The following is a 17009-nucleotide window of genomic DNA, read 5'->3' as shown; positions in this document are numbered from 1 at the left end:
CTCTGCCCCCTAAATGCAAGCCTACGGGAGGGGGCGTGACAGCTATCACGCCCCCTCCTGTAGGCTTACATTGAGGGGCGGAGCATGACGTCACACGGGGGCGGGGGCGTGACATCACACGCCAACGGCCCGGTGGTCGCCTGTAATCAGTCCCGGAGCGAAAAGATGTATAAGCACCGGAGAACCCCTTTAAGAATATTGGTGAAATTATTACTTTGCTGTAGTGACAGAGCAAACGATCCCAATAAAACATTTTCCTTCTGTGCTCACTACTGAGTAACCGATGTTCTCTAATGTGTCCTGAATATGGGGCCACCCGTCATCATCCACATCACACAAGATAACATGCCATACCTCCTCTATCAGGATCTTCTTCCTCTGTTTTTCTTCTCCATTGGTTGATAAGAGGGGAGTGATTTCTGTCAGTAGAGTTTTTGCTTCCGTAACACCTGGATCCACTGAGAGGAGTTTTTGGAGATCCCTGGCACAATCTTGGTATTTCTAAAAAAAGAGAAATAAAATGTAAAAAAGTAAAAAAAACTAAAATAAACTAAAAAAACAACAACAACGACAACGACTAAAATATATATTTTATATTATAATTTTCTTTATTTTTATTATTAATATTTTTATTATTATTTACCGTATTTTTCGTCCTATAGGACGCACCGGCGTATAAGACGCACCCAATTTTTAGGGGCAAAATCTAAAAAAATAAAGATTTTGAACCCAATAGTGGTCTTCAACCTGCGGACCACCAGATGTTGCAAAACTACAACTCCCAGCATGCCCGGACAGCCGTTGGCTGTCCGGGCATGCTGGGAGTTGTAGTTTTGCAACATCTGGAGGTCCGCAGATTGAAGACCACTGCATAGAAGGTAATACTCACGTGTCCCCACCGCTCCGGACCCATCACCGCTGCCCTGGATATCGGTCCATCGCTGTCGCCGTGTCCCCGTCGCTCCGGAACGTCTCTGCTGCCGGCCGGGTATCCGCGCTCTCCGTCGTCGCCATCACGTCGTTGCGCACGCCGATGCACGTACGCAACGACCAAGAAGGAGAGCGCCGGAATACAGGGGATCCCTGAACGGAGAAGACACTGAGGAGGCAGGTAAGGTCCCCGCAGTGTCCTGTAAGCACTAACCCGGCTATTCAGTCGGGCTGTTCGGGACCACCGCGGTGAAATCGCGGAGGTCCCAAACAGCCCGACTGAACAGCCGGGTTAGTGTCACTTTCCCTTCAGACGCGGCGGTCAGCTTTGATCGCCGCATCTGAAGGGTTAATACAGGACATCACCGCGATCGGTGATGTCCTGTATTAGCCGCGGGTCCCGGCCTTTGATGGCCGCAGGGACCGCCGCGATAGGGGTGTATTCACCGTATAAGACGCACCGACTTTTTCCCCCCAGTTTCGGGGAAGAAAAAGTGCGTCTTATACGGCGAAAAATACGGTAATTAAATAATTATATATAAAAAATACTTTTATCTCTAGGATTTTTATATATGTATAAAAAAAATTATATACGGTAATATTATTTATATATAATAGTTACTGCGTTCCTAAAAGGAGTTCCTAAAAACCCCTTTTTTTTCTGGCAGTTTTTGAGCCAAAGTCAGAAATGTATTCAAAAGGAATAGGACATATAATGGAAGGACTTACACTTATCTCCCTTATGGATCCACTTCTGACTTTGGCACTAAAACTGCAGTGGCAGATATCCAAAAACTTCCAGAAAAAAAAACCAAGTGGAAACTTAGCCTAAGGGTACGTTCACACGCGCAGATTTTGGCAGCGTATTTAGCTGCGGATCCGCTGGTGAAGGCTCCGCTCTATGCTGGCTTTACATGTGCCTGCTGGTAGCGACAATACGCTCACATCGCGGCCGCTCACCCTGCTCTGAGCTGAGTATACTGCGACTCGCACATCGCAGGGTGTCTGCTGGTAGCGACGTATTGCCCCTACGAGCAGGTACATGTAAAGCAAGCATAGAGCGGGCCTTCAACAGCGGATTTGCAGCGCGTGTGAACGTACCCTTAGAGGGTTTTCCTTGGAAGGTTCTGTATTAACCCCTTAAGGACCAGGCCAATTTTATTTTTGCATTTTTATTTTTTCCACCTCGCCTTCTAAAATCCGTAACTCTTTCATATTTCCATCTACAGACCCATATAAGAGCTTGTATTTTGCGTGACCAATTGTACTTTGTAATGAAACCCCTGATTTTACCATAAAATGTACGGCGAACCCAAAAAATATTTTTTTAGGGAGGAAATTTAAATGAAAACCCCAATTTTGCACATTTTGGAGGGTTTCGTTTTCACACTGTACTATTTACGGTAAAAATGACATGTGTTCTTTATTCTGTGGGTCAATACGATTAAAATGATACCCATGGCTAGATACTTTAATATTTTTGTACCGCTTAAAAAAAAATCTAAAACTTTTTGTACAAAATCAGTAATATAAAATCGTCCTATTTTGACCACCTACAGAGTACAGAGAGATCGCAGGGGGGCCCAGCAGGCGGACCCCCCGCGATCTCAAACTTATCCCCTATCCTTAGGATAGGGGATAAGTTTTTCACCACTGGACTACCCCTTTAAGTGATATGTATAGGACACAGCACTGATCAGTATTATCGGTGATCTTCTGCTCTGGTCTACTTGATCTCAGACCAGAGCAGGAGACGCCGGGAGACGGCTGGAGCCAGGTGAGGGGACCTCCGGCCGCCATTACAGATGATCGGATTGCCGCGGCAGCGGTGCGGGCGATCCGATCATCTATTTTATTATGCGCATTGCCGCAGATGCCATGATCTGTACAGATCACGGCATCTGAGGGGTTAATGGCGGACATCCGCACGATCGCGGATGTCGGCCATTACCGGCGGGTCCCCGGCTGCTGATAGCAGCCGGAACCTGCCATGTATGACGCGAGCACCGCTCCGATGCTCACGGTCATACACAGGACGTAAATGTACGTCCTGGTGTGGGAAGTACCGCCAAACTAGGACGTACATTTATGTCCGTGGTCGTTTAGGGGTTAAGTATACAAGGTGTATTATACTATGACAGGTACAATGGAGAGAAGTGTTACTGTCACTGGAACAGAGGGCCTTCAGCTGTTGCAAACCTACAACTCCCAGTATGCCCGGACTGCCTACGGCTGTCTGTCTGGGCATACTAGGAGTTGTAGTTTTGCAACAGCTGGAGGCACCCCGGTTGGGAAACACTGATTTAAAGAGAAAGCAAAGATTGACCCCACATAATGCATGAAATAACTAATTTCTCCTGAGGTGTCACTGTAGGGAAATTAAACACGTGTTGCTGTGTTGACACCAGCACATGACAGCTTATCACTGGGGGTCACCGCAGTGGGACAACCTGTGATCAGTTTACTTTTAGGAACTCCATTTTGACAGAATTTTATTGTAGATAGTCAACAACCCCTTTAAATCGAGGCATCAATAAGGCTTTAGCAAAGATCACATTTTACAATAACCAGACTTTCTAGCTCGGTGATAAATTGGTGATAAATAAGTTCTTCTACTGCCATTACTTCATACATAACCAGTAGACTACATGTAGTCATTGATCCCCACCTACTGGTATCTCGTCCACCTATAGTCTATGACACATTCCTCTGCTGTCAATTATCTAACAGACTGACTTGTTTTCTAACACGTGTCAGTAAATTCCTGTCGCCACACCCGTCCCATGTCACTGCCACTACCCTGACTGCAGTAGTGTCAACAGGTAGAACCGACAATTACCTACAGTATATACCCGAGTAAGCTGAGTTTTTTAGCACCATTTTTCGTGCTGAAAAGACCCCCTCGGCTTATACTCGAGTCAAATCTCTCCCTGTCAATCCCTTCTCAGTGGTCTTCAACCTGCGGGCCTCCAGATGTTGCAAAACTACAACTCCCAGCAGCCATCGGCTGTCCGGGCATGCTGGGTGTTGTAGTTTTGAAACCTCTGGAGGTCCGCAGGTTGAAGACCACTGCGGCCTTCGTCATCATCCAGGGGAGTACAAAACAAAAGGGGGGAGGGCTGGATGATGACGAAGGCCGCAGTGGTCTTCAATACATCATCCCCCCATGTAATCATCCAGACCTCCATCATCATCCCCCCCCCCCTTTCATCATCACTGCCTATCAATCCCTTCATCAGTGGTCTTTAACCTGCGGACCTCCAGATGTTGCAAAACTACAACTCCCAGCATGCCAGGAGTTGTAGTTTTGAAACCTCTGGCTGTCCGGGCATGCTGGGAGTTGTAGTTTTGCAACATCTGGAGGTCCGCAGGTTGAAGGCCATTGATGAAGGGATTGACAGGCGGTGATGATGAAGGGGGGGGGGGGGGGGGGGATGATGGAGGGGATCTGGATGATTACATGGGGGGGGGGGATGATGCATTCCCGACCCTAGGCTTATAGTCGAGTCAATAACTTTTCCTGGGTTTTTGGGGTGAAATTAGGGGCCTCTGCTTATATTCAGGTCGGCTTATACTCGAGTATATACGGTAACCAGATTAGAAAGAGTTGCGTGTGGCAGAAATTGAGGACAGCCGTGTGGTCATGTTTTGTTAGTTAATATCCCCCCATTTACCTTTAATCCTTTGTAGGCCTGAGCTCGCCTGTACAAGGCTTTGACATTGGAGGCATCCCTCTGCAGGGCACATTCACAGTCCTGCCTGGCCTCTTCATACTGGCACAGCTTCAAGTAGCACAGGGCTCTGAAATAGAAAATGTAGGCTCAGCTAAAACACGCTGACACAACCCACCACCCTGATATTACATCCACACTACAAAGCGTTCAGAAAGTCTGCAGACGCATTTACATTTCTACATTTTGTTATGTTGCGGCCTTGTAAAATAAAAAGTCGATTTCCCACCCAAGCTCAATACCCGTAATGAGAAAGTAAACACAGAATGGTAAAATCTTTGATAGGGGTCATGGAGGTCCCCTTTAATTTCTCCTAGTGGGGACCGCATGCAGACAAAGTATTCGCATGTAGGGAGGTTTTATAAGACTTGGGATGAAAAGGTCCCAACTATTTACACAGTAGCTAAAAGGTTTCCTATATAAGTATAGCACCTATACTATTTATTGGCCTGTGTCCTAGCATTGGTCCTCCACTGTAATAATGCGGCACCTAACATCGCTGCGGCTGCAGTCACCGTGTCTCACTGTAGTATGCCATGACACGCAGGCCTGGTGCAAGGATTTTTGCCACCCTAGGCGAAAGCCAATTTTACCGCCCCTTGACCCAGTCCATTGGCTCCTCCTGATGTATGGAGGTGCGCGCGATGTCAGGATGTTTGACGGATCTGACCTTAGTGATTGCCCCTGTCTGCCATGGAGGTGGGGGTAGCGTGGCAGGGTTTTGCTTGATGGGCGGGTGCTTTGTATGCTGGCTATACTCTTACTTCTTTACAACTGGAGGCATCTGGTAGACTATAAGGTAATGTTACCCAACCAGGATGCCACCTGCTGTTGCAAAACTACAACTGCCATCATGCACAGAGAGCCAAAGGCTGTCAGGGCATGCTAGGAATTGAAGTTTTGCAACAGCTGGAGGCACCCTGGTTGGGAAACACTGCCCTATAGGCTGAAGGGGATTTTCAGGTGCTGTTGTGATGATGACGACATGAGGCGATCTTCTAAGAGGATGTAAGCTGCTGTATTCTAATGATTGTTTCCACATGAGCTGAGCAGATTAATACATTATTCCATATATTTTCCAACAAAAACTTTTATTCACCTAATTCTCTGATGATTTTATGCAGCCTTCTCTGTATCACTGCAGATGGTAATCACAGAGAAGGACAACCCACTGGACTCCTAAATCCAGTAAGGGTAGAGATATTAATTAATTTATACTGAATCTTATCTCACAAGACCAGCGGTCAAGTCCTGGGACAAAAAGTGTGGGAACTGGATTCCTGCTTTGGGGAAAAAGTGCAGGAACTCCGTTCCCACGCGTTCCTGCAGGAATTGAGCCCTGCACAAGACAATACATTGTATTATACTGTTCAGCTCCTCCTGCTCTATGACATGCTGACTGCATATAAGACATCTTCCCTTTAACTAGTATAGTGGCTCTGAAATGGAATGTCACTAACTAGAGAACTTTACTGTATTTCTAGTCCTCTCACTGTTGGTTTATGATCACTTTGCTGCTGTAAACACAGAATATTGGCAGCACAGTGTTGGGGAGATTATCTGAGAATGCTGAAATACAAGTGTTATTTATTCAAAGATATCCCCTATCTACAGGATAGGGAATGAGTAGTCGATCAGTGGGAGTCGGACCCCTGGAACGCCCACCGATCATGAGTGCGGAAGTCAGTCAGGTTGCTGGGTACTTTGCTCTGAACAATTGCCCTGATGTCTCTGTTCTTTTTTTACATGTGTAGATGTGCGAGTATGCAAGGCTGGATAAACACATGTAGGGGTGCCTCTAGAGTAGTAACATGCGAAACTCTCAGGTTATAAAATCTAGTGAATGGTTCACTCGGCTTTCAAAATGGTGTGTATGAGTAGGCACAACGCTATATAAAGATTAAAAACAAGTCTAGAGTATTATAACTGCAACTACAACACCATAAAAATGGTTATATCTGGGCTGTAGTGTTATACATTTGTTGCATGAGCAGAGCACGGATATACCCACTTTATGTGGATATTTGCACATATACCACCCATGATAGATGAGAAAATAATCAAATCTATGGGCCTAGAGATTGTTCTATACAACTTTTTAAGTGATGACAAAACACCTTTGCAGCAGGGATTTCTACCCAGAATTAGGAGGGTTTGTAACCACATGGAAAAAGTTGTCAGAAGTGTCACAACCTAGAACAGGGTTTCTCAATCAGGGTGCTTCCAGCTGTTGCAAAACTACAACTCCCAGCATGCTGGGAAATGTAGTTTTGCAATAGCTGAAGGTGCCTTGGTTGGGAAACACAACTCCCAGCATGCTCAGACAGCCTTTAATTGTCCAGGCATGCTGGGTGTTGTAGTTTTGCAACAGCTGGAGGCACCCTCCTTGGGAAACCCCAACCTAGAAAGTGCAGCGATGAGAAGTGAATGCCACATACGTTGTCCTCACCTATTTGTGTACACGGTACATTCCTCTGGTTTTAACACTAGACACTCAGTATATCTCTTCTCTGCTTCTTTGTACTGGCACTTCTTTACATAGTCATTCCCCTCCTGTTTCAAGGACAAGAAACGTTCCTCTATGGATTTACCTAGAATAGAAATAATGACGACACGTTACTGACATATTGGTTTAGGTTATCTTCTTATATTTCCACCAGGGAGACCACTTTGTGCTGCAAGTTCTCTTTTCTTTTTCTTTTCTAGAGAATATATATTATAAATATATATATATATATATATATATATATATATATATACATACACATACACACACACACACACACACACAGTGATCCCTCAACTTACAATGGCCTCAACATACAATAGTTTCAACATACAATGGTCTTTTCTGGACCATTGTAACTTGAAACCAGACTCAACATACAATGCTATGGAATCTGTCAATGGCTGGAAGAACGGACATTTCACTGGTAAAACCCCTGTATTCCTAAAGCGTATGCACTGACTGTTGTCTGGTAGCGCCCCCTACAGTATAGGGAGGTATTACATGTTCTGTACTCTTTACCTGTGCCAGGGTTAGCTGCTCCTTTGGACACCAGGTGAGGGCGACTCCATGTTACTTTTTTTTTTAGGACATTGCGGGTTCTGTACAGGACCCTGAAGAAGCTTCTGTCCTCTACATAGACCAGTGTTTCCCAAAGAGGGTGCCTCCAGCTGTTGCAAAACTACAACTCCCAGCATGCCCGGACAGCCGAAGGCTGTCGGGGCATGCTGGGAGTTGTAGTTTTGGAACAGCTGCAGGCACCCTCTTTGGGAAACACTGACATAGACAGTGATTTACAGCTCCCAGCAGATCTTTCTTACTTTTATATGTAAGGATTTGCTTTATCTGTATTAGTTATCTACTTATTTTTCTTTAATCCTCACTTTTTTCCTATTTTTGGATGACATTTTGGGGCTTCAGAACCAATTACCAAGTTTCCATAGAGTTATGGTCTCAACATACGATGGTTTCAACATACAATGGTCGTCCTGGAACCAATTAATATTGTAACTTGAGGGACCACTGTATATTTATTAATTAGATCTCAAATGTCACCAAATATTCTGAAGATAAAGAAATTTGATATTTTATTTTGGATTTACACTTTAAATCTTCTAGCAGTAAAAAGGTATATAACCATCTGAGCATTTATATATCCCAGAAGTAAGACCCGCATCTATCTCCAAATAAAGGGCCTCCCAGTACCCTCAGGCCAGAGGAGGAGAGAAGTTAGGAACAGTACCGGCGGCTGTTTTACGCAGTTTGTGTAAGGTCCATTGACATGGGAGGGGAACCAACAGTACAGCATCGCAATCTGCGCTGTTTAGGTAACTTCCATAAAGGATAATAGGAGTTTCGTAAACTGCATAAAACAGCCAGTTATTTTTATTTTATTTTATTTTTTTAAGCTTTTCGAACACTGGAATCAGGCTGGAGGGGGCTAGGGGGGGCCCTGATCTCAAGGCAAGTATGGATGAACCTTGGAATGACGTATTTCCAACTATAAATTATTAAAAACATTAGAAAATACGAAACCTGATGAATGCGGAAGAGTGCTTATGTACAGTCTTGGTGGTGTCTAATTCTTGTAATTTACAGCAGAGATTACACTTGCCCTTATGAAGTCACTTTGGATAGTATATCATGATTTTTACCACTGGATTAACTGATGCCATTTACCATGTGAAAATATATCTGCAAACATAATAGTGACTGGAATGCACAACAAGCAGTAACTTGTACTTCACACTGATACTGTATTCCATAAACCAGTGTTTCCCAATCAGGGTGCCTCCAGCTGTTGCAAAATTGCAACTCCCAGCATGCCCGAACAGCCTTCGGCTGTTCGGGCATGCTGGGAGTTGCAGTTTTGCAACAGCTGGAGGCACCCTGGTTGGGAAACACTGCCATAGACATTCTAAGAAGTAGAATAATAGCAGTTAATTCTAGATACCCAAACATTAATATTTCTTCTGCAGAAAGGGGTTAGACAACCTGGACTTTTAGAAGGATCCCTTGGAAATAAATAAAGGTTTCCCCTGCCGTAATCCCTAGAGAGGAGTTGTTGATACACTCTTTGTAATACTCTGCTATTTCTATAAAACACAGGGAAGAATGCAGCTCACAACAACTAGGTCAGACACACAGAGGTTAACTGAAAATTGTGCTAATACAGAATGTGCGTGAATAGGAGAATCTGGACATAGAAAACAGTCCTCAGGTCTGACTGGGTCTATTGTGTGTCAATGGGTTATTAAGTAAAACGTGACCAATATTGATATTAAATTATGCATTGATTTTCTTTCCATGGGCACTGTCAGATATAAAAACTTTTTATATGTTGTACATCTTAGCCAAACATTAACTTTTTTAAATATTCTTCATAAGAAATTTTTATTTCCTTTTTCTAGAAATCATGGCTTATAAAATCATGGCTTTGTCCAAGCTGAAGCACAGGCATGGACAATGTCCAGTAAGTGAGGGTGAGCTAGCACTCCTCCGTGCTCTCCCCTGCTTGACAACACTCCTCTGTGCTCTCCCCTGCCTGACAGCACTCCTCTGTGCTCTCCCCTGCCTGACAGCACCACTCTGTGCTCTCCCCTGCCTGACAGCACCACTCTGTGCTCTCCCCTGCCTGACAGCACCACTCTGTGCTCTCCCCTGCCTGACAGCACCACTCTGTGCTCTCCCCTGCCTGACAGCACCACTCTGTGCTCTCCCCTGCCTGACAGCACCACTCTGTGCTCTCCCCTGCCTGACAGCACCACTCTGTGCTCTCCCCTGCCTGACAGCACCACTCTGTGCTCTCCCCTGCCTGACAGCACCACTCTGTGCTCTCCCCTGCCTGACAGCACCACTCTGTGCTCTCCCCTGCCTGACAGCACTCCTCCGTGCTCTCCCCTGCCTGACAGCACTCCTCCGTGCTCTCCCCTGCCTGACAGCACTCCTCTGTGCTCTCCCCTGCCTGACAGCACTCCTCTGTGCTCTCCCCTGCCTGACAGCACTCCTCTGTGCTCTCCCCTGCCTGACAGCACTCCTCTGTGCTCTCCCCTGCCTGACAGCACTCCTCTGTGCTCTCCCCTGCCTGACAGCACTCCTCTGTGCTCTCCCCTGCCTGACAGCACTCCTCTGTGCTCTCCCCTGCCTGACAGCACCCCTCTGTGCTCTCCCCTGCCTGACAGCACCCCTCTGTGCTCTCCCCTGCCTGACAGCACCCCTCTGTGCTCTCCCCTGCCTGACAGCACCCCTCTGTGCTCTCCCCTGCCTGACAGCACCCCTCTGTGCTCTCCCCTGCCTGACAGCACCCCTCTGTGCTCTCCCCTGCCGGACAGCCCCCCTCTGTGCTCTCCCCTGCCTGACAGCACCACTCTGTGCTCTCTCCTGCCCAATAGCACTCGTCTGTGCTCTCCTCTGCCTGACAGCACTCATCTGTGCTCTCTCCTGTTCGATAGCACTCGTCTGTGCTCTCTCCTGTCTGTGCTTGAGAAAGACTGCATGGGTAGCAGAAAAGTTGAACTTTTTGGAATGGAATAAAGCTACTTCTTTTTTCACTACTTCCAGAGTGCTGCAGCATACTTTGTACAGATACCTATCTACCCATCCACCTATTTACCTATCTACCTACCTATCTGTATATAACACAAGAAGACAGTGAACTGTACTATCAGCATTGCCTCATACCCATCTCTTTTTCTGCACGGGCATTTGTGGTGGCCATGTTTTTTTCCTGATGCTGCAGCTGGGTGGACACAGGCACGGATGGGATTGGGGGAAGCTTCTCTCTCCAGTTGTCTCCATCCAGATCAATTAACGTTCTTGTAAGTCTGTTTGAAAAGATAAGATAATGAGATGGAACGGAAGACTGCACATTGCAGAGTACCTTGGTACATGTTATACAATACTGTGTAAAATCATTTATTCCAAACAAAATGGTTTTTAATTCATCACTCAGTGTAGGGGGGGGCAGGAATATATTGAGGCTTCCTTATACAGTTCTGTTAAATAACAAAATATCACTTTTTTTTTTTACTATTTTGAGTGTTCGCCATTTCTCTTTATTTTTCAGACATCTTGCCTTCAGTATTTCTGCAGATACATTTTTCATCAGCGCTTCCATCTAAACAATTCTAAACATACGCAGATAAGAATGAGATCGGTCTATCATGCTACAGGCCCCATACACCTTAGTAATCTCACAGATTCCGGTGGGACTAGGTGGCCTCAAAAAGACCTGCTGAACCGATGAACTAGAATTTGCTCCAACGTCTCCTACGTAGCCTTGCTTTTTTTCTTAAATAAAGACTTGATCCAGCAAACTGTTGACCTCAGACTGGGCAGAAGATTCACCAAGACAATGGGGGGAATTTATTAACCGTTTTACCCTGTTTTTTTTTTTGCTCTTCTTTGGTGCAGTTTTGCAACTTTTCACTTAGAAGTAGTTTCAAAAAGAATATACCAAGTCCTGATTACAGTTTATATCATGCAGTGGTCAGAAGTTAATGATGTGCGACTTTTTAGTTTGGCGCATCTTTTGGCACAAATGTACTAATTTAGGAACAAATCTACCCAAGCCCTGACCTCGCTTACACAACTGGTAGTGGACAGCATTATCATAAAGTCGCAAATTTTTTTTCATGGGTAACAATAAGTACAAAAAGTTGAGGAATCATCAAAGTTTAGTACTGAAGTAGGAAATGTGGAGTAAAAAGATGTTTACCTACAACACTCTTGATGAATTCCCCCTATGACCCTTAGCTATCAGCCAAGACAACACAGGAGCAGCTTAGGGTCAAATCTGTGAATGTTCTTCAGTGGGCCAGCCAGAGCCCTGACTTGAACCCATGTTAGGAGAGACCTGAAAATGGTGTTGTCCATCCAACCGGTCAGAGCTTGAGATGATCATCAAAGAAGAATGGCAGAAAATGCAAAAATCCATGTGTACAAACTTTGTGCCCTCAGCTCCAAGAATACTGGAGGCTGTAATCTCTGCCAAAGGGGCTTCAACTAAGTACTAAATGAAGCTATGCTCACGTGATCGAATTTCCGTGTGGAACTCCGCACAGAGATTTCACAGCAGCAGCGTCCCATTGATTTCAATGGGATTCTGCTGTGCTGTTGACCTAGGAGAATTTCCACCCCAGAAACATCTGGCGCAAAAACTCAAATTCTGATGCACGCAGAAAGAATAGGCATGTCTATTCTTTCTGTGGACTCCGAAAGGAAATGCATTGCAGTCTATGAGAGGAGCATTTCCGAGCTGTCAGAGGAATTAACGATCTGCTGTCAGAGGAACGTCTGCACAGAGATTTTCTGTGAGGACATTTCCCCGTGTGAACATAGCCTAAGGGTCTGGATACTTATGTTCATTCAATATTTTAGTTTTTCCTTCTCATTAAATTAGCAAAGATTTCTAACATTCTGTTTTCACTTTGTCATTACAGTGTGCTGAGTGTAAAACGATGGGAGGAAATGAAAAAGACAGCAACATCAAAATAAAGTCGGAATGGGTTCTGAATGTACTGCAACAATAGAATACTAGGAGTTTCCTATGTGGCAGCAATGTTACATCATAGCGACTTATCAGTTTTTGCAGAAGTACAAACTGAACCAAAAGAAAAAAAAATTAAAGCATATACAAGTATATACAAGGTTAGTACTAGGGCTACTTTCACAAAGCTGTGTAAATCTGGGTCCCAGCAGTTGTCACTATAAAAATGTATCAAATTCTGGAAGACTTAGAGTTGTGGATAGAAGGCATGTCCCACAGTCTGTAGCTCTCCATAATTCATTTGCAGCACTTTCAGAATGTAAGGGCAACATTCATATTGACTCAAGCACAGAGGGTGAGAAACCATCAACTCCTATATCTAATGTATGCAAGACTGCAGCCAAGGACAAAAAAGATAAAGTGAAGTCGGAAAGGTAGCAGCTGTTGCTGGGTGATTCAATCATAAGAAGTGTGGAGTTTAAGGAAAATGGTTTTGTGAGATGTCTCCCTGGTGCTACTGCTAAAAAGATAGAAGACATTCTTAACCAAGCAAAGCAGGAAGGGGACATGGATGTTCTTGTCCGTCTAGGGACAAATGACCTGGCTTGCAATGAAGTTTCAGAGGTGAAGGAATCTTTTATCACACTTAGTAATGATGTACAGGATTTCACATCTACTGTTTCATTTTCTGAAGTTCTGCCTGTGCATAATGTTCAGAATAATAGGCAGAGGCGCATTAAGGAGTTCAACTTATGGCTTAGTAAATGGTGTCAAGAGCAAGGATTTGGCTTTGTGTCTCATGATAGTTCTACTTGGAATAGAAAGAAACTGTACAAAAAAATTGATTGCATCTGTCTCTCAAGAGAAACAAATGTACTAAGTGAACAATTTCAAGAATTTGCTAAAGGAGTATTTAAACTTGGAAAGGGGGGGGGGGGGCAAAAGTGTGATAATTCATGAGTCCAATTGCTCCCCGAAACAATACCAGAACATGCGAGTAGCACATAGGTTAAGAAATGACAAGCTTAGAGTCTTGTCTACAAATCACAGTTCAGGTAATAAGATCAACGAACTTGGGTCAATAATGGTATCTGAGAATGTAGATTTAGTGGCTGTTACTGAGACGTGGTTTAATGAGAGTTATGACTGGGACATAACCATACCAGGGTACTCTTTATACAGAAGAGACAGAGAAGGCAAGAAAGGTGAGGGGTGGCCCTGTATGTGAACGATAGCATAAAAATCTAACCTTACGTTGCAGTTTGGCAAACAGACAGTAACTCGTGTAGGTGTGATATATAGACTACCTGGCCAAGTTAAAGAATTAGATGATCTACTAGTTGAGGAAATAGCTAAAATGACAATGAAAGGGGAAGTTATCATTATGGGAGACTTCAATCTTCTGGATATAAACTGGAATGCCAAAATAGCAAGTTCTGCCAGGAGTACAGATATTCTAAATTCCCTACTGGGATTATCTCTACAACAAGTAGTTGAGGAGCCAACCCGGAGGGAGGGCATTTTAGATTTAGTATTCACAAATGGGGATCCCAAGTGAAAGCTTGGGATCTAGTGATCACCAGTCAGTGTGGTTTAATATAAGAACAGTGAAGGAGACACCACACAAACAAAAAAGTTTTAGATTTTAGAAAAACAGACTTAAATTTAATTAGTTAATAAATTAGTTCCTATCAGATTGGAACGCATTACATGGAGTCAAAGAGAAATGGGACTACTTAAAAGATGCATTATTGGAGGCAACAGATAATTGCCAGAAGTGGCCAAAATGATAAAAAACAAAAAGCTAGCATTTAGTAATTATAAAAAGTCCAGAGCAATGAAGATAGGGAAATATACAAGATTAGGCAGCAAGTTATAAGAACTTCTAAAGCGCAGGCAGAAGAAAAACTAGCTCAGTCTGTGAAAAAAGGGGGATAAGACATTCTTCAGATATATAAATGAAAAAAGTAAATTAAAACAAGGAATAACTGAATTAAAAACAAAGAAAGGAAGGTGTGTAGGAGAGAATAAAAGGGCTAGCGGACTGCCTTTAAGGGTACCTTTCATTAAAAAAATTTTTTTTTTTAAATGATATATTATAGATGAATGTATGCAGAATAACTTTCCAATTGCATCTTATTAAAAATATATTTATGTGTCCCGGCTGCAGTCTGAGATTTAGGACTCCAGCATGAGTCTGAAATCTATACAGTGACCCCCCAACTTATGATGGCCCCGACATATGATCATTTCAACATATGATGACCTCTCAGAGCCCATCGTATGTTGAAGGCAGCATCGACATATGATGCTGCTGTGTGTCGGGGCCATCGTACAAACAGCTATCTGACAGCGCTGACAACTTCAGCAACTGACAGATAGTTGTTTAATGTGCCCCGTGTGCCCCGTTCTGCCTCCTGTTACTCACATGCTGTCCTGCTAACTCACACAGGCTTCCACTGTGAGCTCCGTGTAAGCCCCGCCCCCCAGTGCAGCCATAGCCAATAGCCTGCAGCATCTTGCTGCAGGCATCCAATGAGCTGCTGGCTGCCCTCCCCTTCCTTTCCTATAGAGCTGTAGTCAGCAGAATCGTAATGGAGGACATTCTGTCCCCCCTGAAGGTATTTAAAGAACTGTACACACATCACATACAATACATATACACACTATACACCCCATACATCAATGTTTCCCTATCAGTGTGCCTCCAGCTGTTGCAAAACTATAACTCCCAGCATGCCCAGACAGTCAATGGCTGTACATGCATGCTGGGAGTTGTAGTTGTGCAACAGCTGGAGGCACCCTGGTTTGTTAAACACTCCCCATACACTTCACATATAATGGTCATCCCAGAACCAATTAGCAGTTTCCCATAGAGATATGTATTCAACATACAATGGTTCCGAGGCCCCAGAACCAATTACCATTTTTACATAGACATATGTACTCGACATATGATGGTTTCAACATATGATGGTTCTCCTGGAACCAATTAATATCATATGTTGAGGGACCACTGTATTATAATATAATCTATATTTCAGACTCATGCTGGAGTCCTAAATCTCAGACTAATATATATATTAGGGATCGACCGATATTGATTTTTTTTTTTCAGGGCCGATGGCCGATAACTTATACCGATATTCCGGTATAAGTTATTGGCTATTCTCCCCTCGGCCCCACAGAGGCCGCTGCAGAACAATGATTTAAAGCGGGCGGTTTAAATCAATGAACTGCTGCGGCTTTTGTGGGGCCAGAGACCGCCGCTGCTACCCGCTACTCTCCCCCTGCCTATCCTGGGGTTCTCCCTAGTCCAACCACCGCCGCTGCCCCATTGCCTCCCCCATCCCCGGTTTTATAATTACCTGTTCCCGGGGTCTACGCTACTTCTGGCTCCGGCGGCGTCCTGAGCTGTCACTGTGCGCACTGACGTTGACGTCGCGTTAAGGACGCCACTCATCATTGCGCAGCGCACAGCAATAGCGCAAGACGTCGCAGAAGCCAGAAGTAGCGCGGACCCCGGGCCCCGGGAACAGGTAGTTATAAAAACGGGGATGGGGGAGGAAATGGGGCAGCAGCCTCGGGGCAGGGGATTCGTGTCTATCGGCATATCGGCAAGGTAATTGCCGATACCAATAATGTCAAAAATCATGAATGTCGGCCGATAATATCGGCCAAACCAATAATCAGTCGATCCCTGATATATATTTATTATAATATAGATTTCAGACTCATGCTGGAGTCCTAAATCTCAGACTGCAGCCAGGACACAAAAGCTCAGCACTGCTCCCTGCCAGGAAGCAGTGCTGAGCTTGTCTGTGTCCCGGCTGCAGTCTGAGATTTAGGATTCCAGCATGAGTCTGAAATCTATAAAAAATTAAAAGTAAAAACTAGGGAGACCCCTAGTGGTCATTTTTTCAAAGTGGAAAATTAAATAGAAAGAAGCATATTTTTTAATAACATGCTATTGGAAAGTTATTCTACATACATTAATATATAATATCAAGTTTTTTGGATGAAAGGTACCCTTAAAGAATACTTATGTTACGTTTTTACACAAGAAAAAGAAGGAAAAGAATCCTAATTAGGGAGGAAGACTAATGAATCATTTGATGCATGTGTCTTTACAGAGGCAGAGGTTCTACGTTTGCTGTCTAAAGTTAAGACAAATAAGTCACAGAGGCCTGATGGGATACACCCAAAATTATTAAAAGAGCTTAGTGGTGAGCTAGCAAAACCGTTAACAGATTTATTTAACCAATCATTGGTAACAGAAGTCGTCACAGAAGATTGGAAATTAGCAAAAGTTATGCCCATTCACAAGAAAGGTAGTAGGGAGAAATCAAGCAAC

At 44.2% G+C, this 17009-nt stretch overlaps 1 protein-coding gene across 3 annotated transcripts in view; it reads right to left on the bottom strand.

Moving 5' to 3' along the window:
- Positions 1 to 17009, bottom strand: part of SPAG1 (sperm associated antigen 1) — a 94849-nt gene that overhangs the window by 13502 nt on the left and 64338 nt on the right. For all 3 annotated transcript variants that reach the window (XM_056522400.1, XM_056522402.1, XM_056522401.1), the window contains 4 exons: positions 10849 to 10991; positions 7111 to 7252; positions 4605 to 4731; positions 355 to 501 (listed from right to left, as the gene is read on the bottom strand). In XM_056522400.1, the coding sequence (XP_056378375.1) occupies positions 355 to 501; positions 4605 to 4731; positions 7111 to 7252; positions 10849 to 10991 (559 nt within the window). The remainder of the gene's footprint in view (positions 1 to 354; positions 502 to 4604; positions 4732 to 7110; positions 7253 to 10848; positions 10992 to 17009) is intronic.

Source organism: Hyla sarda, chromosome 5 (genome assembly GCF_029499605.1).
Source record: "Hyla sarda isolate aHylSar1 chromosome 5, aHylSar1.hap1, whole genome shotgun sequence".
In the NCBI taxonomy this organism is placed as follows: Eukaryota; Metazoa; Chordata; class Amphibia; order Anura; family Hylidae; genus Hyla; species Hyla sarda.
This window is presented reverse-complemented; position numbering and strand designations above follow the sequence as displayed.